At 42.9% G+C, this 27,875-nt stretch overlaps 2 protein-coding genes across 3 annotated transcripts in view; one reads left to right on the top strand and one right to left on the bottom strand.

Moving 5' to 3' along the window:
* Positions 1-12,882: 12,882 nt before the first annotated feature.
* gpr35b (G-protein coupled receptor 35 b) lies at positions 12,883-14,745 on the top strand. The gene is given in 2 exon segments (XM_061797808.1): positions 12,883-13,813; positions 13,815-14,745. Coding segments are annotated over 2 exon segments (675 nt in total). The 5' UTR covers positions 12,883-13,600; the 3' UTR covers positions 14,277-14,745.
* An 889-nt stretch (positions 14,746-15,634) lies between these two features.
* Positions 15,635-27,875, bottom strand: part of sema6ba (sema domain, transmembrane domain (TM), and cytoplasmic domain, (semaphorin) 6Ba) — a 52,403-nt gene continuing 40,162 nt past the window's right edge. The window contains exons 18-19 of one of the 2 annotated variants that reach the window (XM_061797807.1): positions 27,554-27,651; positions 22,362-22,704 (exon numbers count right to left, since the gene is read on the bottom strand). In XM_061797807.1, the coding sequence (XP_061653791.1) occupies positions 22,501-22,704; positions 27,554-27,651 (302 nt within the window). In that variant the 3' untranslated portion in view covers positions 22,362-22,500. Of the gene's footprint in view, positions 22,705-27,553; positions 27,652-27,875 lie in introns of both variants that reach the window. The other variant, XM_061797806.1, reaches the window with a different exon arrangement.

Raw genomic sequence — 27,875 nt, 5'->3', positions numbered from 1 at the left:
CTTGTGAGGAAGGGATGCAAAGAATAGCAAATCAGACAGGACAGGACAGGGATAATGAGCCAGGCAGTGATTCTGGTTTGTGGTGGGAGTAGCTTCGCAGTGCCAAAACCCTTGTTAAGAATTAGAGTACAAATGAGAGGACAAAGACTGGCCCTCCTGCCAAGCGACTTGTGCAAAGAAGATATACTAGTGAATCAACAGCGTCACACATGCTTGTTAGTCAATTTCCAGAGTTGCTGTACTGTGCAAGCACAATGAGGACGGGAGACCTTGGGCACACCCGTCCCAGAGGAATGTATGGGCCCAGATTGTCCACCCTGGGGGACCCAGCCAAAAGGACACCACCCATATCCAGCAACCCAGGGTGGTCCCCAAGCCCCACTGAAATTTACCACATTGTCATCCTCCCACCCATCCCCAGAAGTGCAACAGGCCCCCGCCCAACAACTGGGCCGACTGCAGGAGCCAGCCTTGTCCCCTAATCTTAACATTGTGGTGGAGGCAAATCAGCTCGACGGCCCGAAGTTCAGCTTCTTTTGTATTTGTGTTATACCAGTGGCGGGCAGTGAATTTGGTACCTAGGTATTAATCCACCTCTTAATACCACCAATATCACGTCTGTGCATATCCCATCAATGGGGGTCGGAACGGGTAACCATGTAAACCCATTCCACACAAGTCATTGGCGGCTAGCCGTCGAATAAAGCGGCCCCCATCTTGAGCTTTGCCTCTTGAGGAAGGTGGATGGGCACCCCACAGAACTAAAAAAAAAAAATTCAATCTGTCAAAGGAGGGTCACAGACTGGCCCTCTCCTCAAAGAAGACGTTAACGATGAATCAGGCAGAAGAGGTAGCACCTCAGCCACAAGACGCCTGTGAAGGCGGACGAAGGCTGCAGCAGTTCTTCAGTCCCAGTCATCTGGGCTCCCCAGCCATTGCATCTGATTGAAGGGCTGTTGAGATCATGAATTTCTCGGGGTACAACGAGATCTTCACGTTAATCAAAGTTTTGCACAGGTGTCTCCAAAGGATATCCCCTTGGCGTTAACTGCAGACAATCCTTCATTCATTCATTCGTTCATTCACAAATCCTTGATTTGTGGGATAGCCAAGAAGTCATATCGCAATTATAGAAACCATCAATACAATACAAAAACACAATATAACAGCACGTACTGTACACGCACTGTGTCACATACATCATATATTTATCTAATAACATGATCAAAATATAAAATATTTAAATAAAATGCATCATACTCAACAGAGATGCTGATGAGTGAATGCATTAGTTTGAGCAGATCGCTACAGATGTGTTTTGCTAGTCGAAGTCGGCTACAGCAAGTTTTGCACTGAATGGATAAGAGGGGGCGGCACGGTGGATGACTGGTTAGAGTCCAATTTAGTCTCCAATTCATGCATGTTTTTGGGATGTGGGAAGAAACCGGAGTGCCCGGAGAAAACCCACGCAGGCACGGGGAGAACATGCAAACTCCACACAGGCGGGGTCGGGATTGAACCCCGGTCCTCAGAACTGTGAGGCAGATGCTCTAACCAGTTGGTCACCGTGCCGCCTTACAACTGCTAATATATTTTAATTTATATTGGCAAGCACTACTGACTCTGTCGGCCCTGGGGCACATTAGATTGACATGTCATCATATAGAGGCTGACATCTGATTGTGCAAAAATCCAACATACTGGATAATAATAATGCATAATGCAGGCAAGAGAAATACTAAGAAATGAAGAGAATAGACTGTTGGGAATAAATAATACAATTTAATGGAACAAATATTAGAATTTAGGTTGTAACTATAAGCCAATACTTCTGATAGTCTTTAGGCTAGCAGAGATCCTACTGCTGGCGCTCATTTGATTGTTTGATTGTTACACATGCTGCAAAGCTCATTTTTAAATAGCTTGATTCAGAACATTAGATTGTCAGGCCAGCAGTTTTGTTATCACACAGTTGCTTTTGTTGTTTGCCGTAGGTGTCTCTTTCTTCAGATCAAAACTGGTACAGGCTTATGACTCTGCGGAGTTAAATTTAAAAGCCTTGCTCACATCAAAGCGTCTTTGTGGGGATGACGGTTGGACTGTAACCGATTGGCTGCACATGGTTTTAGATGGGGGGCCCCATGGCCAATCTCTTTGCCTTAGTCTCATCAACTCTGTACATTCCTGTCTCGCTTCTCCCACGGCATGCCGCAACGCTTTCATATACAGGGATATGCGGGCCTGGGGTTATTTAAAAGCACATCGATTGAAGGCAGAATTCACAGCTGCATGCAACAGCAACATGCATGTAAACAGTGAGATCATCTTATGTCAGAGTCGGCCCTACCCCTATGTAGTAATCCAGATTTTTTTCTCATTTGCTAAATCTGCTTGTTTTCTCCTCTCTGGAGGTGGTGCTAATCCCTCCTCTCCCTGCCTACAGCTAAATTTGGGCCAACTGCAGCACTGGTCTTTGCTGCGTCACTAGGTCAGTGTGGTCAATTCCTTCTTGCCACCCATCCGTTACCACTCCTATGTTTTATTTGGTCTGTCTTTTATACCTTTTGTAAGTCGTTGTACTGTACAGCTCCAAATGCTTATCACACCTTGTTTCTTCCCCACAGTCATTGTTTGTTATCAGCCTCATTTGTCATACACTGTACAGCTTCAGTGTGTGATAAAGCCTGTACTGTATAAATAGAATTTGAGTTCAGGCACAGGTCAATAGGTGCGGATTATGTCATTGAGCAAATACACCCCCACCCCGAATGAGATGGATTGCTGGGAGAAAAGCAAACACACAAAGTATATTTTTATATTGTCCTTGACCTGATTTTACGCAGCATGCTTCAGGTGTAAAGCCAGTTTTCAGGTCTCCAATTTGATTTGCCTCCGTTTGCTAAACTCACTTCCTTTCTCACATTGCTTTTTGTTAGTGGCTGTAAAGTGAAAATAAATGCCTTGTAAATTTGACCCACCCCAGAGAAGAGTGTTTTTTAACAACCCTGCCAAATCAACCCTGCCAAATGATTGAAAAAAATGCTAAGTATATAAAATGAGGCTTCAAAATGGTGAAAAATCAAGACATTCTCTCTGCTCTCAAACACTCTGGGTGTGTCAGATGAATGTGCTTAAACCACACCCTGCTCACCTCTCAACTTTCAATCCAATTCCAGTTGTACGAACTGGAAAAATGGATGCTACTTTGTCTAGCATGTTTCTTATGCCTGCACAAAACTATGTTTCAGCTGTGAAAATATGTCAGCTTGAAGCCTCCAGTGGCTGGAATATATCCCACCATGTTGTCGTGGTTCTTTTCTATGCCACAACAAGTGGACACCCCCCCTCGCTCTTCAGCCTTTCTCTGCGTGATGTGCGCGCACTCAAGGACGATAACGAGCCACTCTAAAAGCGGCCATGCCAGCAGACTGTCCAAAGGGATGATGTCGTCACTTGACACATATTTTGCTTCGCCCCAAAAAATCAGGAAAACTGAAATCGTGAAAAACAGTTTAACGCTGCATCTCCACATTTGAGTGCTCCATAGTTTTAAGTCGTTGCACGTTTTCAGCAATTATGTTCAAACATTTATAATCATTTTGAAACAAATCTCTGAATTCACTTTAAAGTGTATTTAGTAAACATTCAGTGACTTATTCATAGCGATTTAAATAAAGTGCATTTGTGATTACATACTCTATTCTGAATCCAGACTCATAGCCATGATACTCTTTTTGTTCCATGCATTATGATTCACGCATACGGAGTTGCACACGTTTACATTTCTACAATATGCCCAGACACGTCTCGACAAACAAAGTAACATATTTTTTCTTCTGTCACTCAGTCCATCTCTTGTTTTGTTCCTTTTCCACTCCCACATGCACTTGAATAGTAGGACTGGGGCTAGTGTTGACACAGTAATGGTACTGAGCCTCAAAATTAGGTAATACATTAACTGAAAATGAGATGTTCATGAGTGATTAGAGTGCCAACCTGGTCAGAATGCACAAATGTGAGGTCAAGCTGTTTTTCCTGTGTGTACACATGGTCGGATGCAAATATATGCCATGCAAATATCTGCATAAAAGGAGGTTTCCACGACAACCGGAGTTTTTTCATCCTCAGTGTGATTCAACGTGCTTTGCTATGTGACCCTGACCCAGTTACGCCGTGTAGTGAGTGCGATTCCACCCTCCGTGCGCATCGGCGCTGTTGTGATATTTGTTTGTATTTTGTATCCAAGGCCATCAAGCGTAGTGAGGTGGAAACAAGAAGTCCAGAAGGAAATACCTTCAGCTTCCTTCGTGTTTAGCCAATGACCTACATCCTCCGTAGCCTTTTCTCTGGTGTCGATCGCGTTCTGCTGGGCAATCAAACAGTCCTTATCACATTTGTTTTATCCACCCTCATAGATTCTCTCATCATCTTAATTTCCTTCAGGGCCAGGTTTGTATGTTTGTTTAAGCCTTTGCAGTCCTACATTATCTAATCATGGAAAACTGGAGCCACTGGATGACTCTTTTGAAATGATGAGGTTGTATACATGCATGAATCACCAGTTTAAAGCCACAGACACTTCCCTGTACGTTTGTGTTCCATTCAAACTTCCAGCTTTTTCAGGTTAATCGCATTCACCACCCACATCTGTTTTCGTCATTGCAGAAATAATGTATGCATCACCCCATTTTTTGGTGTTAATCAACACAGAAACGCTGCATTTGAGAATCAGGCATGGGTGAGATTGGATAAATCAGTTCCTGTGCAACAGCCCAGATGACTCATAGCGGCGCAGGCCTTCACAGAGACATCTAGTGTTGACACTGAGATACCACAGGACGGCCTTATGTAATACTTGGAGTTTGCTCTAGATCGTGCATATTGTATGACTCTCAGCCCTTTTGATCAGAGGACTGCAGTTACACATAACAAGTCACAAGCTATTATGCGGCTGAAAACTGCGACTGCAGTACTGTGGTTGTTTTTCTTGCTCTCATACAATCAGAAAGGTATACAGTAGGATTTACACGAATATACCCATATATTGGCTTCTAAGTTGACTTTTGTACCTTTTTGGACATGGAAAAGGTACACAAAATATGAGTGTTTCATGTAAAGATCAAGTGACAAGCCATTATACCAACATTATGATATGCACACCCTTAAAGGGACTTTCTTGCCTGTAAAATAAAATTTTCATGGGTGTGCTTGACAGATTGAAAGTGCCATGTTGGTAAACATGCCTTGTTGGGAATGATGTAATCACCACTGGATCAAAACAAGAAACTAGTCAATTGATGTACAGCTGACTCATCTGACTTGATTACTCAAATAGGTCGTTGTCGAGTGGACGCCTGCTGAAGGTAATAAGACAGAATGAAATGGTCTGCGTGAAAAGTCTGCATTGCATCACAAAGAGAAAAAGGAGTGAGGGGGTGGTCAGGGGCTCTGGGAGGGGGCAGATGGGTGTGTCTTCACTGACCTAGTTACAGCAATAGAACCCCTGAGCCCAACACATCCCTCCCCTCAGCCCCTCCATACACCATCCCTGCCTGACTCTGTGACGTGTAAAGGACACTTTCAAACCACACAGACAGCCAGGAATGGAAGTCAGTCGGAGGCAGACGGAGGGAGGCAAACTGAGACGGGTGGACGGATGCAACACAATTAAGGTCGACTGAGATGAGCAGACTTATACATCCACAATGATATATAAGATCTGTGCAGAGATGGGGAATCTCTTTGCACAAACAGGAAGAGGCTCTAGGGACTTACAGCAAATTAATAACAACAGGCTGCAATGGTAATATTAAACCCCCACACATCCTGTGGAATATTGGATTTTTTTTTCGTCATTTAGGGGGAAATCACATCTTTGCAGCGTAAAGCAGCTTTTAATAAAATCAGAAATGCTATAACTGCACAAATACAGGCTATGATTACTCATAAACATGATCTAATCTCATATTTCCTGTACTTCTTAGGGCTAAGCTTGAATTTCATGGCGATTGCAGTGTAGACTATGCAATGTCTGTGGGGTTAAATAAGCAGTATTAATGACAGACTTTACTTCAGAACCAGCTATCGTATACCTAACCTCCTGGCTCGTCACTGTTTGACTAACTTTTTGACCCCTCTGTCTCTAAATTCAAGTAGAAGGACTGCAGACAAAGAAGGACACAAGTGCCATATCATCTTACAAATGCTTGTAATTAACTGGAAGGAAAAGTTAAAGAGAACATTGGCAATTTAAAAATAAATCTCTTTTGGATCTTATTCCTTAAAACTGTCACTATGACCCAGAGGTGTGACCAAGTCATTGCTTTGCAAGTCCCGAGTCAAGTCCCAAGTCGAGACAGGCAATTCTCGAGTCAAGTCGCAAGTCCTACTCTTTGAGTTTCGAATCCTTTCATTTTACCAACAAAATAAAACTATATTTTAATATACTGTATATAATATTTATCTTTAATTAATATGTATATATTATATACTGCATGGCGGCACGGTGGATGACTGGTTAAAGCGTCAGCCTCACAGTTCTGAGGACCCGGGTTCAATCCGCGGCCCCGCCTGTGTGGAGTTTGCATGTTCTCCCCGTGCCTGCGTGGGTTTTCTCCGGGCACTCCGGTTTCCTCCCACATCCCAAAAACATGCATTAATTGGAGACTCTAAATTGCCCATAGGTGTGACTGTGAGTGCGAATGGTTGTTTGTTTGTATGTGCCCTGTGATTGGCTGGCAACCAGTTCAGGGTGTACCCCGCCTCCTGCCCGATGACAGCTGAGATAGGCTCCAGCACTCCCGCGACCCTAGTGAGGAGAAGCGGCTCAGAAAATGGATGGATGGATGGATATATACTGCATGTATATATGTAATATATTTTAAAATTCATATTTATTTATCAAAACAAATTTGATAAGTGCATTGTACCTTTATAAGAAAATTAGGGGGCTGATCAAAATTTTTGCACCTTCAAAGCCAATCGTCAAGGGGGTCTTAGTTTATTGCCCCTTCAAAAAACGTTTGATAGTAGGTTTTCAGTTATTCTAGGAAAATGCTATGCTATGACTTACTTTTTCTCAATTTATTTCTGAAGTGACATTAAACAGACCTGTCACAAATAAGAATTTGCATCCAGTAGTTCTTCAATTAGTAATCAAGTACGGACAATTCTATCGGAATAATCAAGGATGAGGATAAAATATATTTTTGCTTGGCTAAAAAGCAATTATGAATACACAAGAGAAAATGAGACATTTTACTTACTAATGAAAGACCATTTTTTTTCCTCTTTTAGATAATCCACAGTATTTTCCCTAAATTAACCTTGTGCAGATAGCAGAAAACTGCATTTTCGTGTCTACAAACATTTCTAGTGATGCAATTTCAAACACAAATATAAATAAATTTCAATTTAAACTTGGTATTTCTTGTGAGTATCAAAATCATAAGGCATTAATAATGAAAAAAAAGAGGAACACAAGTTTGTCATCTTGTAAAGATACAATTTTATCCAATTGTGGTATCTCAGTCCACTAGGGGGGACTATGTAAAAATATTACGTCAAAAAGAGGCGAAGAAGAAGAAGAAGAATGTAGTTTCATGTCAAATAGATGCTAGATGTTCTGATCGACTGGTAAATAAAGTGAATAAAAAAAGAGAGAAATAAATTAGCAACATTTCAACTCGACAGGTAAATGTATAATTTCTTGGTCCATAAAATCCCAAATATTTGGGCGATCGTTCTGATATTTTTAGAGGTTGAAGTAGCCATAAGTAGAGATGTCCACATACATTTTGGTGACAATTGTTTGCAGTTTTGTGACATTTAGCAACGTAAAGGGTTTTCTCTATCGTGAGCATATAGAGGAGTCCCCAAAAATGTAACCGTTTTTTAACAACGACTCGAAGAGACGTCACAGAAACGTCATCAGCTCGCCAACTTGTCTCCAGCCCGGTGAGATCGCAGTCTTAGTTAAAGATAGTTAGGAATAGTGTGTGCTTCGTTCGCTTTGTTTTATTATTCATTCGTAGAACAAAGGCTGAAAGTCGGTCTAAACTTACGACATACACCATGACTGAATTATATGTCCTGTTTATTGACCTGCCTCTTGGGCAATTGTCTGCAATTGCCGAAGTTGAAGGTAAATCTTTTCGTAACGCACGATGATAGAAATAAGTAATTTTAATCTGATTATGCCTCTATATAGAGTAATGTGTTAGATTGCTCATCACTGCTGCAACCGCGCCCTTTAAAGGGCAACTCATTTCTGCAAAACTTTCTGCTCTGTCATCTGTTTTTGTCTCATGTATTCTGAACTATTCCTTTTAGCCTGCCCAAGACCCTTCCCTAGATTTTTTTTTCTCCACCCACCCCCTTCTTTTTGGCCTCTCTCGCGAGCCAAGCCATCTTTTCCTTCCTTTGCGAAACAACAAGCATGCCGCAAAAAAATCTCATGCTATGAACCCGTGACAGTTATTTTATTACCAAACAAAGTGCGAACCCGTGACAGTTATTTTATTACCAAACAAAGTGTCCTCTGTTTCACGTGTCTTCACTCACTAAACCAGCATCAGAATCATCTTTATTTTGACAAGTATGTCCAAAAAACACACAAGGAATTTGTCTCCGGTAGTTGGAGCCACTCTAGTACGACAACAGATAGTCAATTGACAGAGAACACTTTTGAGACATAAAGACATTGAGAAACACAGTCACTGAGCAATAAAGGGTTGCTAGTTATCTGGTGATGCCGGCACAATTATTTATTTATTTATTTATTTTTTTAATGCTGGACTGATTGCCAGCCAATTGCAAACAATACATACAGTGCAGTAGTTCCCTTCTTCTTCTTATCTGATTAACAAAATACAAGTAAACATCCGGTATTGAATGTCCTGTCTCTGTCATAATCAGCACAGTTTTTCTGCCCGTGAATACAACAATATTTTGCTTGGCAAATAGAGTCATCTTGTCAGTCACTGAACCACAATAAGAAGTGAGGTATGCTTTAGGCGGACAAGTACTTTCGCAATCTGTGTTGACACACTGACATACAATTCCTGAGGAAAATATTCGTTTTGAATTCACCAGTTCCTTTTTTCCCCTTTTCCTAGAAAAAGAACAAATTGGTGACCCACTTCTTCTCACAATCTATCTTTTGAGAAGGGATGCTATTGTGGAAGTATTTTTCAGACTTTGTTCTTTCATTTTCATCACAGGTGACAACATCCCTCTCAAAGTAAATTACTTGGATGGACCTCTAATGTGGTGGCACTGGTTAGAGCGTCAGCCTCACAGTTCTGAGGACCCGGGTTCAATCCCCGGCCCCGGCTGTGTGGAGTTTGCATGTTCTCCCCGTGCCTGCGTGGGTTTTCTCCGGGCACTCCGGTTTCCTCCCACATCCCAAAAACATGCATTAATTGGACACTCTAAATTGCACGTAGGCATGATTGTGAGTGCAAATGGTTGTTTGTATCTATGTGCCCTGCGATTGGCTGGCAACCAGTTCAGAGTGTACCCCGCCTCCTGCCCGATGACAGCTGGGATAGGCTCCAGCGCGCCCGCGACCCTAGTGAGGAGAGGCGGCTCAGAAAATGGATGGATGGACCTTTAATGTAAAAGTGACGGGGGTTGCGTCACCCACATCCCCCACTGGTGCAATGCCCCTGACTACTACAGTGATCCTTTGCGATACGAGCGAGTCGATTTACGAGTTTTTCAAGCTTTCGTTCGGACGATTTTTTTTTGCTTTGATTTACGAGCAAAACTGTGAAAAAATGAGCGCTCTATGGGAGCAGGAAATTCAACTTGCTTCACAAAAACCAACAGTTTGGCAGGGAGTGAACAATTCTTCAAAAAGAGGCTTCAAGCTGTTTATTGCCACTCACTGTTGAAGTTTACTCTCAATGTAAACATAAACCAAAGTGAATTAAACATTGTGTATTTAAAACAACCACATAGCTTTTACTTAAGTCCATTTAGCCTAATGCTAACAAACAATGTAAAACGCCATTGACAGGCTGACAAAAAGCATCTATTTAGCGGAGTAACAGTTTATACACAAACGGTACATGAACACATGTAGGCAAACAGTATAAAAATACGCACAGGTCATATATTCTTTATCCTCTGCAAAAAAAGACTAATATTACAGCAGCTCACTGAGTCACTTGCCATAATTGTGAAACTCTTCATTTGTGTTTGCAGTACTGTATTATACTGCCCCCGGGTGGCCAAGTTTAACACACCAGAAGGAGCCTAATGAATCATGATATACGAACTGTTTAATTCTTTATTAATTATGTAATTACTATATGTTTTTATAGCGCATGATATTTTACAGTACTATTTTCCTTATTGAAAACACATTAAAAACAAAATAGTTTTTTTGGGGCGGAGGCTGGAACAGATTAATTGCATTGGGAAATATGATTTGAGATATGAGTGTTTTGTCACGGACTGAATTAAACTCGTATCTGAAGGTAATATTGTATTAAACAAAATATAATTGCTTGATGGTTTGGTTTTAGCGTGTTTAATAAATTAAAAGTGAAGAATGTGAAAGTGTCGCTTGCATTCTTGGCTTTTTCAGTATGCAGCCATCAGTTTGGACACGCCGGCATAGACGGAGAAACAATAGTTTTTGCTGCATATACAGTACTGTATAATCCCCAGACAATTATGTACATAATATCATCCAGGTATACAAGAACCAGATGAAAGCTATGTTTTTGTACTGTCAAAGGTAATAATTTAATGATAATTTACACAGTGTTTCAGCTCTTAGATCTCATTGCACGATGCAAATGTTGACTAATGACAGCAATCATTGGCAACAAAGTATGCCTCCACACATATTATATGTCACCAACATTCTGAAGATATCAGTATGGGGTTGCGGTTTCCACTTAGTGGCCAATACATGCCTTCTTCCTTGTCTACATTCATCGAATAAGGAAATTAACTCACTGTGGCAGATCATCAAACTAGATGTTTTTGAGGTGTAGAGACAGCTGCATTAAAATGAATTCAACTGACGTGCTAAGGCTGATTTTTGATTGATTGAAAGGCAACTAAAATTCAAATGTATTCCCTCAGCAGTTAGACTTCTAAGGCAGAGTCTTCTCGCACATACTGAGAGGTGTTTCCAATCACGGAGGTTGAAAAAAAGAAAGAAGTAACAAATCTATTTTGACGAAGTAAGGAGTAGAAAGTACAGCCATTTATTTTCAAATGGAGGGAGTAAAAGTAAAAAGTCGGCTAAAAGAAAAATACTGAAGTAAAGAATAGATACCTGAAAAATCTACTTAAGTACAGCAACAAGCTATTTGTACTTCGTTACTTTCCACCACTGTGCCCACATTTGTGTTGGTTTTCTCTGGGTAATAGTAGCCGGAGGAAACCGGAGTGCCCGGAGAAAACCCACGCAGGCATGGGGAGAACATGCAAACTCCACACAGGCGGGGCCTGAACCTGGGTCCTCAGAACTGTGAGGCTGACGCTCTAACCAGTCGGCCACCGTGCCGTCCGAACCAATGATAACCACTGAAAAAAGACACCTTACCTGTCACCTTACCTTTTTCAGAGAATTTTTTAACATTTTTTGGAACATAACACATACCCCACGAATCATTCGTCAGGGCCAACATCATCAAACAATTCTCTTGAATAAGGCTGTGGTGGGGAAGATCTTGCTTCTCCAAATCTGTTGTGTCATGGTCGTAAATGCTCAGTGTTTCGCGTTCCTCCACGTTACAGCTGTTTTTTCTGCCTTCAAGTCTTCAAGAGCTCAGTCACTCATATCAATCAAGATCTCAACTACGGATGACTTTACCTCTCTCCAGTGATGCCCCCCAACCCCCACATCATGTCATCATCCATCCATCCATTTTCTGAGCCGCATCTCCTCACTAGGGTCGCGGGCGTGCTGGAGCCTATCCCAGCTGTCATCGGGCAGGAGGCGGGGTACACCCTGAACTGGTTGCCAGCCAATCGCAGGGCACATACAAACAAACAACCATTCACACTCACACCTACGGGCAATTTAGGGTCTCCAATGAATGCATGTTTTTGGGATGTGGGGGGGGAACCGGAGTGCCCGGAGCAAACCCACCCAGGTACGGGGAGAACATGCAAACTCCACACAGGCGGGGCCGGGGATTGAACCCCGGTCCTCAGAACTGTGAGGCAGACGCTCTAACCAGTCGGCCACCGTGCCGCCTCATGTCATCATGAGGATGAAAAAAGTAACAAATCTATTTTGACAAAGTACAAATATTGTTTTTAAAATACTGTATAGGACGTGAAAGTAAAACATTTTCAGAAATATAAATACTCAAGTAAAGTACAGATACCGGAAACATCTACTCAATTAAATTTACAAAGTCGTAGTGTATCGGGATACAAGTATAGTTCTTTCCGTGACCACGCTCGTAACTCAAATCACTCTTATCTCATTTCATCTTTCCCCGTTGAAATTAATGGAAAGGCTACTTATCCATTCCAGCCTCCCCCCCCCCCCAAAAAAATACTTTTTTAATGAAAAAACAACAAACACAAAACAATTATTAAATACTAAATAAAACACTTTGCGTGCGGCACGGTAGCCGACTGGTTAGCACATCTGCCTCACAGTTCTGAGGACCCGGGTTCAATCCCCGGTCCCGCCTGTGTGGAGTTTGCATGTTCTCCCCGTGCTTGCGTGGGTTTTCTCCGGGCACTACGGTTTCCTCCCACATCCCAAAAACATGCATGGTAGGTTGATTGAAGACTCTAAATTGCCCATAGGTGTGAATGTGAATGTGAGTGCGAATGATCGTTTGTTTATATGTGACCTGCGATTGGTTGGCGACCAGTTCAGGGTGTACCCTGCCTCTCGCCCGAAGATAGCTGGGATAGGCTCCAGCACTCCCGCGACCCTAGTGAGGAGAAGCGGTACGGAAAATGGATGGATGGATGAAAACATTTTGCATCAATTGAATGGCCATTGTGCTGCTGCCTGCCTTGGCCACCTGGGGGCAGTATAAGACAGACAGACGGATATACTGTACATGGACATCTGTACAGTATAAACGTCTCAGCTCCTCGCAGAGGATCAAAAATATATGAGAATATGTGACTGTGAGTACTGTTATATTGAATGTCTAACGCTGTGTCCGAAATTGTTTACTCACTCACTACCCCCAACTCCCCATGTAGTTTTGCACTATAGAGTGGACTATATCATGAGCTCATTTATAATAGTTTTCGGACACTACACGGCGCTCTGTCGCTCAATAACAAAGTAGGCTTTTGCGGTAGGTAAAAAGTAAAATAAAAAAAAGATTGCTGCACATTAATAAAATGAGATTTTGTAAACAAATATGTGTCATGTTCATGCAAGTTAGCGATGCTAAATAACTTGTTATAGAAGCGTTACTGTACATTGCTATAAAAATGCCAACAGTAACAACAATGGCTACTGAATATTTTGGGTGGTATATTTTTTATTTTTGGGGCTGGCTTTAACAAAACGTAAGAGGGTGGCGGGAAGCACAGTGTTAGGGGAACTCTGCCCCCCCACAGAACCGCCATTGATTGAACCATTTTACAGACAAGCATGTGCAGCAAAGCCAATGCTAGCTGTAAAGTGGACATGCTTCTGGGCTCGGCTTACAGCCCTGTGTTTGTCCTGGGGTTTCTTGTCAATACCGCGGTCCTGCGTGCGTTCATGCGACAGGCCTGCTGGACAGACACCCACGTCTACATGTTAAACCCGGTTATAGCTGACTCTGCCCTCATCATCTGCATTCCCTTTCGGATTTACCATTCTTTTTTTCTGCCTGGACAAGACTCTGTTGTGTACCTTCCTTATTTACATTCATTACATCAATACGTATGCTAGCATCTTGACCACTACGGCCATCAGTGTCCACCGCTGCTGCACTGTTAGGTTTCCATTGCGGGTGAGGTCATGGAGAAGGAAGAAGGAGATGGCCTTTGCTGTGTGTTTACTCATTTGGGGATCTTTGGTGACGATCGCCGCTGTCTTCCAGAAGGAGAATTATCCTAACAAACTGTGGACGCGCTTTGAAAGATGTAAAGATCAACCTTTTGCTTTCAATTTTGTCTTCATTCTGGTATTTCTTGGCTTCCTCACTCCCTTTATTGATGCTAGTTTTGCTAGTTCTGATTATCAGTATTGTGTTAAAGACAGACGGCGAGTCATCACCGCTGCAAAGGAGTTTTATACCGTGATGCTTACTATTGGACATTTTAAAATGTTGGGGACCTGATTTTAAAAGGCGGGCCTGGCTTGTTGAGTGACGTGGAAGTCAGCAAATGAGTTTGTACATAGGGCTGTCCATTTTCTTGTTTTAGCTTTAGCCACTTTGTGTGGCGAGTGACTGCGTCAGTTGAGGCCGTCGACAGGTCGGGAAGATATGCTTGTGTTTACTGTATTTTTTTTTGCTGTTTGTTCAATAAAGTGAATGATTGAGCACCAGGAGCTGTTTGTTCTATCCAATCCACCTGTTATGGATTACAATTTGTTCTAACTAATGGTGGAAGGCTTAATTCAATTAGTTGACATTGTTTTCTTTACCAGAGACGTGCAGTTGAGTAACTTAAGCCAGTTGGACTCGAGACGCGTAGTTGAGTACCTTAAGCCAGTTGGACTCTGCAGTAAGTGCATTGCACTTTAGGTTGTTTTATTAAGTGTGAAATGATCCCAAACTTAGGACATTCTCTGGCTCTAAAGCACTCTTTCCTCCTGGCTCCAATTTATTGCTATGTAAGTCATCAGTAAAATCCTGCAAATATAGCGAATATCCGTGATATAAGTACAAAGGAAAATCTAAGATGCACTGAACCTGCAAAAAATGCGATATAGCGAGGGACGCCTACATATCTTTTGTAATGCCAGTCCAGGAACTATTCTGACACACTTCGTAAATGGGTGAATGACAGAGTGGGTAAAATGTTATATAATGTCAGTCAACTTTGCAGAGGTCATCATTAGTTTGGTGGGTGTGTTGCCTATAATTAGGACCAGAAGTATTAGTAGTAAGAGTTTATGGCCTTCATACACCACCACAATAGATTTGATGAAATCGGTATGGTTAAAGTGCAGACTTTCAGCTTTAATGTATTAGGTTTCACAAAAAATATGGTATTTTCCATTTGGCAATTGTAGCCATTTTACTTCTAAACCTAACTCAATGTTTCCATGATTAAATGTTCTATTTTACTCACTCTCTCTTGAGCCTGTTGTTAAACAGTATATGACCATAACTGCATCATATCACAAAAGCTTTTCCTCTCTTCTCTTTCCTCTTTACAATGTGCAGTCAATACATCGGCCCCCAAGGGAGATCGCGTCTAACATTCTTGCATTAAGGCCTAATGCGCTCAGACAGCATCTAGCCCCCTCTTGTGATGTAAAAAGTAACCGCAGAACCACCAAAAACTGCTGCCTCTTAACTGGTGTCTGTTTTTGTCATTTAGATAAGATAAAATGATTCTCACAACTATCGCTATCATAATATTCGTTTTAAAACATCAAGATGTACAAACAGAATGCTCAGTGTGTGAATGTGAATGCGTGGATTGGCACTGAAGGATATACTTAAATGTAAAAGCAACATTATAGCAGTAAATTATATATTTACATTTAATAGCAGTAACTCCAAAGATTGATGGTTATTATCACAGAAGTATTTTAACAACTGCAAAAACTCAGGAGGCAGGCAAATGGCTCAGTTCTGGCTGAGATCAGGCCCGCATCTCTATTCTAACAACAGGAAAGAGCTGAAGTCAGCGTTCAGCCAAAGTCACGTAAATACTTTACATACATCTTATTCACAGCATTGGCACAGAAGGAAAAAAATAATAATACAAATAAAACCCTCACACTTAAATTCCTTGCTGTTTTTGGGAAAGAACCCTCTGCTCCCAAATCAAACAGCGTACAGCGGGGGGATTATTTACAATATTCACAAATGTTACAGTTCTGGAATTGCAAAAAAAAAAAAAAAAAAAGAAGAAGGAAAGTCATTGTGCTCTTATCTATTACTGCACAGCATAATTCCAATAAAAATATTCTCTCCCTCGGGATGCTAACAAATATATTCAAGATCCTTCACTATGGCAGTTGATTGGCAAACAGACGACCACTCGACTAAAAAACGTGATGACAAATATGACACAAAGAATGACATGCCATAGTCCCTCACATCATTTTAGTCCATTTACATCATTACATTCTGCACCCACAGTTTGTGTCATTTTCATAGCATATGTATAATCATAAAGCTCATTGACAATGTGTCTGTATACATATTTACAGTACAATATAGTTATTGTATGACCTTTAAACACCATTGCTTGCATCATTGCAAATGCACATCAACAGTACAGGCCCACATGTAACAGAAAAACATTCAGCAGGTAAGGTCAAAGGCATATATCTCACATGTAGCATACTGCAATAAGTACGATTTTAGTCAGCAGTGCTCCTGTCTAAAATGGTCATCATGGCACCTTAACACAAGGTTTTTTTTTTTTTTTTTTTTTTTTTTTTTTTTTTTGCTTCTGTAAACAGGCATCAGTAAAACATGCCTAAGAAAAGTTTGGCACACATGGGATGAAAAGACACTGGTGAAATGAGATTGTTGACAATTTCAATCTGTTACTGCAGTGTAATAGTAGCTAACTAATAATCATCCTGTCATGAGGTTTGCAGTTCATCAATCAGAACTAAAGAAAAATAATAATAATAAATAAAGGGAACTCTTAAATCACACAACCCAGCTCTTATTGAATTATTATATCACGTAATTTGATGAAAACAATATTACATAAATCCAGATCATGAACCAATTGAAGACTGGATCGAGAATCCTACCCTAAAGCAAAAATGGAAAGACTTAATCAGCAGCTCATCCCACTTTTGTAAATTTCCTCCAGACAACTCAAAATGTGGTTCACTAGTGTTTATGTCTGGGCATGTTCCTGATAAGATGACAGATGATTTCCCCTGGGATTTCCCTACCAGGTTAATTCTAAGATCCTGGACAGTCTGTTAAGAGTCGTGGATGTAATGATACGGTACATTACGTCCTACAAGTGCTCGACTGAACTTAGGCGTAGGGAACTGGTGGGACAGTCAAAAGTGCCACTGACACTTAATCAGGTTAGTTTGTATGGTCTCCTCCACTTTTACTGTTAACTTTCAACTATCTCCTCCATGCTCTTGACACAGAAAACCTCCTGGCCAGATGGATAGTCATGTGGAGCTTGAGCAACTTCTGTGGGCTGCAGACAGTGCCTCATGCTACAACGTTTGGTGAAAAAAAGCCTCAACAACAAGAACAAAAAGCAAATGGTCTGTGGCCACCACCTGTAAAACCATTCCTCAGTCTCTCCTTGCCCCTGTTATCAATTTGCACTCCAGCAGATGAAATTGATTCACAATCACAATTTCTTCCCAACTGGACAAGCTCCATATTCCAGAAGTGTGACAGACGTGGAGTGATACCAAGATGATTGCATGTTCCCTTGATTTATTTTTGTACTGTGTATTTCGTCGACAGCCTCTGAAAGAACCGGTGAAATGAATCTAAACCTCTCTGATTCAATTCAAAATGAAAATTGTCGACTCTAGGAGGATTTATTATGACTGAATTGCAGCTTTGGTGTACTTAACAAACAGACAGGTCAGTATTTTTATTTTACATTCATTGTAATAATGTCATGATTTTATTGTTTGCGTTCAAGTTCGAACTTAACCTTAGTATGTACAGGTACATATAAACCATAGTACTGGTGCACACATTAAGATCACCCAAAGTAAATCTGCTTTATCAAAGCATTCTTAAGACAGATTTTGCGTATCTCATCTTCATCTTTTTGGACAGCATCAATCTCCATGCTGTACTGATATAAATGCTGACTCTTTCATGAGACTTGACATATTGATGGTATAGAATTTATGGCCCCAGATTCCTGCTGGGGGCATTTCCATTACCCCCTTTTGGCATTGGGGTTTCCTTCACTGCCTCTGTAACTGTCACTTTGTTCTGCATCACGGCTATGGGACCTTGACCCTTGTGGGCTTTCCAGGGAAATTCTTACCCATTAAACCTGGACTGTGTTCAGTAATGTGGCATGAATGAATATGTGTATGTCCCAGTTACGTCGGTTACACTTTTGTCCCCGTCTTGCTTCCTGCTGAGTCCAGCGTTTTGGTGCAAACCTTTCTAGACATCCTTGTGGAATTATTGGTCATTAAGTAGTACATGGATCGGATGGGATGAAAAGAGCAATGGGCGACTGATATGGCGACAACATCATTACACAGAGCATGCGGCTGGCAGGGATAGTGCTGACATTTCAGTTCTGCTTTCCTCTCTCCAAAGAATTATGATTCTGCATCGCTATGAGACAGGCTAGACTATTGGAGGCATTTAACACACATGCCGTGCCGCCCGTATACACTGAGCACTAAATAACCACAGTCACGACTTCAATGTATAAGTGCAGTGAAAGAGGAAGCAGATGCAGGTTCTCCTTTCCCTTCCTGTTTATGGTCAGCGACAATTTCAGTTTTTGACGTCTGATGAGTCACCATCAGACATCAAAAAGTGACACCATGTTACCGATTAGATATGGGCGTAATAATCAAAAGTAACTGAACAAAAACCTGAAGTTGAGCTCTATCCGTGCATTCTGCTCAATACAACACTGACATCCATACAGGAGTTTCAAAACACCCAGAAAGAGATTTTCCCCTGAAAAAGTGACACATAATCAATTCATTGATTGCTGATTTTACCTATAGTGAAGTTAATTTAGTCAAAGGCCCATCATTATTACTGAAACATAACATGGACAAAAGGATTGGGACAACCAGCTATTATTACAGGAAGTGAAAATGAAAGAAAATATAGTTTGTCTGCCTTTGCAGCTATACTTGCTTAGCTAAGACTTTGGAGTGTGTCTGTGGCATGCCTTGATTTGTGCCAGTGGTGGACACCGACCTACATTAATGACCTAAATTCTAAGATTCGTTTCATGAAACTGTGTTAATTTATTCCCAACAGTCTATTCTCTTCATTTTGTAGCGTTACTCTTGGGGTGTGTTTGTGGATGTTAGATTTTTTTTTGTCCAATCAGATTTCAGGTATGTTCACACTGCAGGTCACTTCTGATTTTTTTGGGCCCAATGTGACATGTAGCAGATTTTTTCATGTCAATTTAAACAATTCCGATTTCATATTTCATATCCGACTCAGGCCTCTTTCATATGTAGATATAAATCGGATATTTCTCTGATGCAAGTGTGCTGTGGACGTGCAGGTCACGTTCATCCGACCTATACGTCATCAAAAAGCGACAATTGTTAAAAAAAAAAAAAAGCCACGCCACAAAAGGAATGGCAGACAAAGGAGCAGTAAACAGTGGCGAAAAGAAGATGCTTTAGAAAAAATACATATGAAAAAAATATTGGCTCCGGTTGCACAAAATCCTTGGCACAAATGCGTCATGACGAGACCTCCACGAGGGGCCATATTTACTTCCGTAAACATGGTGCCTCGTGTTTGTGTGCATGCACAATTTAACGTCCTGTTTCACAAAGTCATTCCGACCACAGCAGCCGTTGCATTTTTTTTTGTAAAGTGATCAACTATATATAAAGATTGGATTTAACAAAACATCCGAATTGGGCATCATGCCCTGTAGTCTGGACGTAGCCTATGTATTGTCATGTCAGTCTAATCTGCCCAGGGCCTTTAGAATCAGTAGAGCCAGCCCATGTAATTTTAACTTTATTTTCAATGGGACTGTTTCTTAAACTATGGTATTTTCACGACCATAAGGCGCACTCAAAAGTCTTAAATTTTCTCCAAAATGGACGGGGCGCCTTATAATGCGGCGCGCCTTATGTGTGCACCGAGTTCCAAAATCGGTAAATGTTATTGTGTGACTTTAATGAGCGCTCCGCTTGACTGAATGGGAGCATTTTCTCCCGACAGGCTGCTTATGTAGAGGATAGGCGGTCGTGACTGAGGACAGCATGCAGATGTTAAAGGGCGAAGGGTATGCCCCCAGTAGGTATATAGTATGTGCATTGTGCAAAACAACATCGGTTTGGACCCCAGAAAAGGGCATCTACGAAGAGACACGCTTACGAAGCACAGTTTAAACTGCAAGCTATCAGTTACGCGGGGGAACATGGGAATCGAGCAGCCGCGAGAGAATTCAAGATCAACGAATCCATGGTTCGCAAGTGGAGGAAGCAGGAAAATGAGCTTCGCCAAGTCAAGAAGACGAAGCTGAGTTTCCGTGGAAACAAGGCGAGGTGGCCCGAGTTGGAAGACCAACTCGAGCAATGGATTAATGATCAAAGAACAGCTGTGAGAAGCATAATTGCTGAACAGCCCCCCGGCAACGAGACTGACTCGGACAATGACGAGAGGGAACCCGGCATGTTTGATGGAGAACTTGCCCAGCTGTTCATTTTGGATGCAGAAGATGAGGACTTTGATGGATTTGTGGAGGATTGATCAAAAAATAACCGAACTCAGTTTTGCTCCCGCTGCCTTTTAAAAAACATTGTTTTAGTGTGCATGCATGCTACCGTATGCTTTAAGCTAGCGTATGTTTTACCATGCCTGCGCCCAACAATACGGTGCGCCTTATGTATGTGTTAAAGACAGAAATAGACCTCGTAACTGAGACTGGGCCTTTTAATACGGTGTGCCTTATGGCCGTGAAAATACGGTAATAATATTTCAAAACTATCCTCACAGGGCCAGCCGGTTGGCCCACAATAATGTCATTATTTTTCCGTCCTCTGATTGGTTGGACGGCGCAAAACTTGTTACAGCCAACTTCGACTAGCAAAACACATCTGCACACATTAATATATTTAATAATCAGCATCACTCGTGAACATGATCTTTTATTTTAACGTTTTGTTTAAATGTTTTGTCATGTTTTAGATGAATATTGATTGTGAACTGCTCCAGATGGTGTACGTGGTACAGTTGCATGCTGTTATATTGCGTTTTTGTATAGTATTGATGGTTCCTATAATTGTGATGTGATAGTGTGATATTAAGAGGTGGATTAAGTTCCCAACTGAAGTTCCGGGTACCAAATGCAGGTCCCACCACCTATTTGTGCACTGGGGCACAGCTCTTCCCTAAACTGTTCCCACAAAGTTGGAAATACAGTCCAAAATGTCTTGGCCAAATGAAGAATTAAGATTCAGGGAAGAACTAATCTCGACTGATTGAACAATGATGTGTGCCCCAAGACTTTTATCCATTTAGTTTTTCTGTGAGGCAAAGAGCATCCCAGTATTTGCTAGTTTGCTGCATGCATGGCAGCCTCTAAGTGCCTTCCTTCCTTCCTTTCTTTCTTCTTGTGCCCTCTGCCTGCAGCCTTGTAAGAGAGTTTGGCAGGCGAGGCAGCTCTGCAATGCAGACACAGCAACAACCTCTGTCCATCTGACCAATTAGTGCGAGCCAGCAAAAGATTGGCAGGCGCAGCAGCCAGTCGTAACGAGATCCTCGTCATTGGGGTATACTGGAGGGTGGAGAGAGGGGGTTGCCTGAGACAGAGGGCTTGAATGACAATGAACAAAAAAAGTCCACAGACGAGAGGGGGAGGGGTGTGGATCAGGGTAAAGACATGGATAGGTGCCCATGTAGGCCCTTTATTTCCTCAGCAGTCACTGGCCAGCCTGAGTCCTGTCATTGCAGTTCTTCTTTCTCATCAAATGGCTGAGGTCCATCAGCTCCCCCAGTTCTCCCCGCTCCAAAGCCCCCCTCAGCAGGGCCCTGGTGAGCACGGGGGTGTGCTGTTGGGACATGTATGTCTGACCGCTGGGGGCAGCCATTGAGGGAGGGGGCAAGGGGACGGGCACCATGGCGTGGCTGCTGAGGATGTAGCCTTCCGGGGCCGGCCAGCGCAAGGGCAGAGGCTCGCTGCACTCCGCGGGCGCGCTGGGCGCAGAGACCACCCTCCGACGCTCAGGCGAGTCCTGAGGCGTCATGGGGTACACGTATTCCCCCGCGGACTTCCTTTGGGGGGCTTTGGGCGTCCCCTTTCCTCCTTTCTCCTGCCTGCTCAAGCAGACGTAGTGCTGTCGGGGGGTGTCGCTCCCCCGGCCCTCGCAGCCGTGCCGACTGCCCCCCCCCTGCTGGAACAGTCTGGTGGTCAGATAAACTGAGGGGGGTATTCGACAGGGGGAGCCCAGACCCACGGAGCCGCCCCCCAAGTAGGTCTGGCTGGTGTCCCATCCTCCGGAGTTGGAGTCAGACAGACGCAGTCCTCTGCGTTTCTGCTGTGGTGTGTGCTCCGGTGTGGGGAGGAAACTGGGGTCAAGCTCTCCGGATTTGACCCACCCATTGGGCATCACAAATAGGGTCTCCCCGCCCTGAGTGCAGGTGCGCTCCCCGCCTCCCTGCCGCGTCACGCTGAGCACAGAGCCTCCCATTCCGCCGGCGTCAGTTAATAAGCCTCTTTCACGCCGCTGGATAGATGACTGAGTGGTGTTGCCATGGCGACGGTTGCTGGGCTTGTGGGCCATGATCCAGCACACGGCGAGGCCTGAGAGCGCCGCCCCGATGGTGAACGCCGACACGGCGGAAGCCACGAGGAGATTGAGGGAGACGAGACTCTCTGGTTCGATGAGGAGACTCTGCTGCAGGATACCTAAAGAGGAAGAAACTTTGTTAGGATGAGATGTATAAAGCTGGTTTCCCAACCTTTATAGCGCCATGGGATGTATTTTACATACAAAAAAAATCCACCAAACAAAAATGTCACAAAAGATGTATTGACTCTCGACTTTCAAGTGCCGCAGCTTATAAGTGTTTTAAGTCACGAACCATTGCTTGGTTGATTTATTTACTTTGTGTTGCAAGACAAAAACAAGCTAGGCTCCACTTCAATTAAATGGAAAAAAAAGTGACTTTAATGGTCTCACATGTAGGCAAGGAGAGCCACAATCACTAAAGCTCTTTCAGCCATTATTGAACGGGACAAACATTCAAATACAAATTAGGACACTAGAACTAAAAAAAACTAAAACTACGACACCACTAGAAAACTAAATTAAACTACTAGAACAAATTAAAGAGAGGAAAGAACCTACTGTAACTAAAATAGGAACACTCGCAAGGAGCGCCCCGACGCCCAAACTGAATTTACCTGCCAGCCAAACTCCAGCTCTTGATGTTACTCACGAGGCCACGCCCCTTAAAGACACGCATCCAACACACAAATACTACAGTATGTACAGTAATTACACTTTATTACACCGGTTTTCTTTCCATTCTTCTCTTTTATTTTTATTTTTTATTTATTTTTATTTTTTTACGTTTCTGTCTGTATTTAAAAAATTAAAACATTTCAGGGGCTCGAACAAATTAATGGCATTTCAGTTAATTTCTATGGGAAAAACTGATATACCGAAAAAAAGACGTAAATTGAGTTACAGGCTTAAGTCCATCCATCCATCCATTTTCTACCGCTTATCTGAGGTCGGGGCACGGGGGCAGTAGCTTTAGCAGGGACGCCCAGACTTCCCTCACCCCAGCCACTTCATCCAGCTCTTCCGGGGGATCCCGAGGCGTTCCTAGGCCAGCCAAAGGATGTAGTCTCTCCAGCGTGTCCCTCTCCTCCCGGTGGGACGTTCCCGGAACACCTCACCAGGGAGGCGTCCGGGAGGCATCCGATTCAGATGCCCCAGCCACCTCATCTGGCTCCTCTCGATGTGGAGGAGCAGCGGCTCTACTCTGCGATCCTCCCAGATGACCGAGCTTCTCACCCTATCTCTAAGGGAGAGCCCGGACACCCTAAGGAAGATACTCATTTCGGCCGCTTGTATCCGGGATCTTGTTCTTTCGGTCACGACCCACAGCTCGTGACCATAGGTGAGGGTAGGAACGTAGATCGACCGGTAAATCGAGAGCTTCGCCTTTCAGCTTAGCTCCATCTTTACCACAACGGATCGATACAAAGTCGCTGCACCGATCCGCCTGTCGATCTCCCGTTCCATTCTTCCCTCACTCGTGAATAAGACCCCAAGATACTTGAACTCCTCCACTTGGGGAAGGGTCTCATCCCCGACCTGGAGAGGCCAATCCACCCTTTTCCGACTGAGGACCATGGTCTCAGATTTGGAGGTGCTGATTCTCATCCCAGCCGCTTCACACTCAGCTGCGGACTGCTCCAGTGAGAGTTGGAGGTCACGGCTTGATGAAGCCAACTGAACCACATCCTCTGCAAAAAGCAGAGATGCAATACTGAGGCCACCAAACCGGACCCCCTCTACGCCTCGGCTGCGCCTAGAAATTCTGTCCATAAAAGTTATAGGCTTAATTCACTGAACGAATTAAACTCATAAGTCCTATACTACTGTCTAGTGAAATAAAGATGAGCCCATCTCAATTTACTCAACGTGAAATCTGGGCCTGTTTAGTTGAACACAGAGCTGATATACTAATTCCATGCTGCAGCGGTTGGGAATCACTGGTATGGGGATTTTTGTGACCAACATGCTGGCCACAACATTAGGGACACCGGCACTTTCCATCCATTCCTCCATTTTCTAAAGCGCTTGTTCTCAGTAGGATCTCAGGTTAGCTGGTGCCTATCCCTACTGACTTTGGCGAGAGGCGTGGTAAACCATGGCTTGTCGCCAGTCAATGACCTAGGGACAATTTTGAGTCTTCAATTAACCATACATGCATGTTTTTGGAATGTGGAAGGAAGCTGGAGAAGTTGACGCGTGGGTTCAGTTCCCAATCATGGGAGCATGAATGGTTGTTCGTCTATGTGCCCTGTGATTGACTGGCAACCAGTCCAGGGTGCAATCTGCCTTTCGCCTGAAGGCAGCTGAGATAGTCCCCAGCTCCCTGTGACCATGAACAGGAGAAGCGATAGAAAATGGATGGATGAGAATACAAAGCTACTAGTTTGTAATGTGTACACGGGAAAACAAATTTCTTCTCATTGTGAGCTTTAATGTACCCTGACAAGTCAATACCTCCACTCCAAACTGCCGTTCATTTTCGTTGCAGAACTATTAGGCGAGATGATGTACAACTTGTATATAACACAACAACTTCTCTCCAGTGTGGCCTTGGGGCTCTCCAGGCTTCCAAAAATTTTGGAGAAGCCTGCACTTGCCATCAAGCGAGGCTCAGACCGAAAGCAACACACAGACGCCTATTTTTCTTCTCTCCACTCCTCATTCTTTCCATTGTGCAGCCTAGTCAGAGATTCTCTCCATACAACATACCGTGACTTCAGTGTTTCCACCCAGCTCTAATCACTCCCATCTGCACCAACTGCGGTGAATGCTGGTCCCAAGCTCGGGAATCACTGTGCTATCAGTTTTACAGAGCGGGGGGAAATGCTGAAGCCCGCATATCAGAGTTAAATAAAATGAATGTGCTGAATGCTTGAGAGAAGCTCCTTTAAACCTTTAAGTTCTGACCTAATGACATTGCACATGACCCCCGCCAAAAAAGGGAAAATACTTAAGCTTCTGTAGAATTCCACTGTGAGAATTCCAGACTAAAGCTGGATGAGTCTCTCTCTCTCTCTCTCTCTCTCAAATCAGTCTCTTCATTTAAATTCAATTCCTCTGTTAGATTCAGAAAACAGAACAAAGCTTTTAATGCTGTCAGAGGTTGCATTGATGTTGTTGCTCCTTGTGCAGTCTTGTGTTGGCAGGTACATCTCTTTCACAATCTCCCTAATTAAACTGTCACACTAGGACACTTTTGACCTAAAGCAAGTCAGAGTGAACTAAAAAAAAAAAAAACAACAAAAAACAATCCCAGCTGTACACACCAATCAGCTCTGACAATGACATCACAAACATCAACGGCTGGTGTCAGGGTTGAATAGATCTTGCTGAGCAGGGAGTGAGAGTTGTATTATACATGACATTACATTGGTGCATGTAATGATTTTAATTACAAAAACATGTCATGAATAGTTTCTAGCTCCACCAAAAAACAAGAGATAAGCAGTGGGAGGATGTAATGATTGAATGAGCCACTAGGCGGAGACTTCCATTAGCCAGTTGGATGCAGCCAAAGACATCAAATATACACAGACCCCGCCTCGAGTGAGTTGGCCCGTTGGTGGGATATGTCATCGTTTCTGCCATATTGGATGTGGCACGTCTGCCTTGTAAAGTCAATGAACTGAATTTTATAAAGCGCTTTTCAACAACGTGCACGAAATTAATGCCTCTCATTCACCTATTCGCGCGCGCACACACACACACACACACACACACGTATATAATATATACATAATATATTTGGAAAACGGGAACTAAAAACAGCACATGAAGAAAAAAAATAATGATCATAAATGGTTAGTCATTAGATAGGTAAGCACCTAATGTATTATTTTTCTAATGTTTTCACGTGTGTTTACAGCTAACCAACCAACCAGCTACGGTATGTAACACAGTTACTGTGATGACAAAGATCCATCCATCCATCCATTCTCTTAACCGTTCATCCTCACTGGGGTCGCAGGTGTGCTGGCGCTTATCCCAGCTGACTCTGTGCCAGAGGCGGGGTACACCCTGAACTGGTCGACAGCCAATCACGGGGCACATAAAAACAACCAAGCATTCTCACTCACATTCACACCTACGGGGAATTTAGAGTCTTCAATTAACCTACCATGCATGTTTTTGGGATGTGGGAGGAAACTGGAGTACACGGAGAAAACCCATGCAGGCATGGAGAGAACATGCAAACAAACACACGTCATCCACTGTGTCGCCTATGACAAATATTCAAATATTAACTTTAATAATTTAATTTGTGTCAAGAACAGCCACATCCTGAAATGTGGCTTTAAAAAAACCTCTAACGTTTAACTGATTTTGATTAAGCATTTTGATATTCAGTGACATACAGTATATCAACTTAACCATTAACAATGGTTCCACTCCCAGTTGAAGTGTAATTTAAACATAAAACAAAGAGAATTAAAGGTTGTGTATTTAACCAAATCACATTAACTTTGTGGGGGACATAGTTTGCCAAACCAACTTTTTCTAGTATTTGGGATGTAATATATGTATTTATGTGAAATATGAATTAAAATCGTCCACGCATTCCTGAGTTCCAGACGTTTTTCTGTCAAGAGGCCTGAAATCAGGTCATTCGAATTTCTTGAGCTTATCTACGTCACTAGCGAAGCTCTCCGCCTTCCCTTTCTGCTCCTGAGCCAGCGCTTTCAACATAACAAACACGTGTGCTCTGTGGGATGAGAAAGAAAAGCCCAAGGGGGTGACCACCTACTGTCGTCAAGTGCTCGCCACACTGCCTCAGCTTGCTTCGCCAGAATAGCATCCTCCCACGAAACCTGAATATACCAGGCCAACTCCCATGCATGAAATGTTCCCCGCCCCACTTGAGGTCTTGTCCAACTGGCCCATGAATCGCGGCCACTGCGTTTGCTAAGTCCTCATTTGGCATGGTATACCATCCCCGCATATCGCATTTCGGCCCAGAAAAGTTACCGTGGCAGGACTTGCTCGGTACAGGGAAGCCATGGACAGGAGAAACCCCTGAGGTAAGTGTGTGTAACACATTTTATCAGCTCTCACAAGTGGGTCTTCTACACAGAGAAAAGAGGGAGGTCTTAGCCAATTATGGACAAAGCGGATACAAAAGTGGGTCAAACAGAAGTAGTTGTCAGAGGAGCCTTTTGTGGACACTCGTATGAAATAACCAAGGTGTTTTTAAAAAAAATGAAATTGACACTTTTATACTAAGTCCATGTTAGCGAGTCACTCTATGGAGGTCTTAATAGCCAAAATACAGGACCTTTCATGCTACCAC

This window comes from Phyllopteryx taeniolatus, chromosome 14, assembly GCF_024500385.1.
Source record: "Phyllopteryx taeniolatus isolate TA_2022b chromosome 14, UOR_Ptae_1.2, whole genome shotgun sequence".
NCBI lineage: Eukaryota > Metazoa > Chordata > Actinopteri > Syngnathiformes > Syngnathidae > Phyllopteryx > Phyllopteryx taeniolatus.
This window is presented reverse-complemented; position numbering and strand designations above follow the sequence as displayed.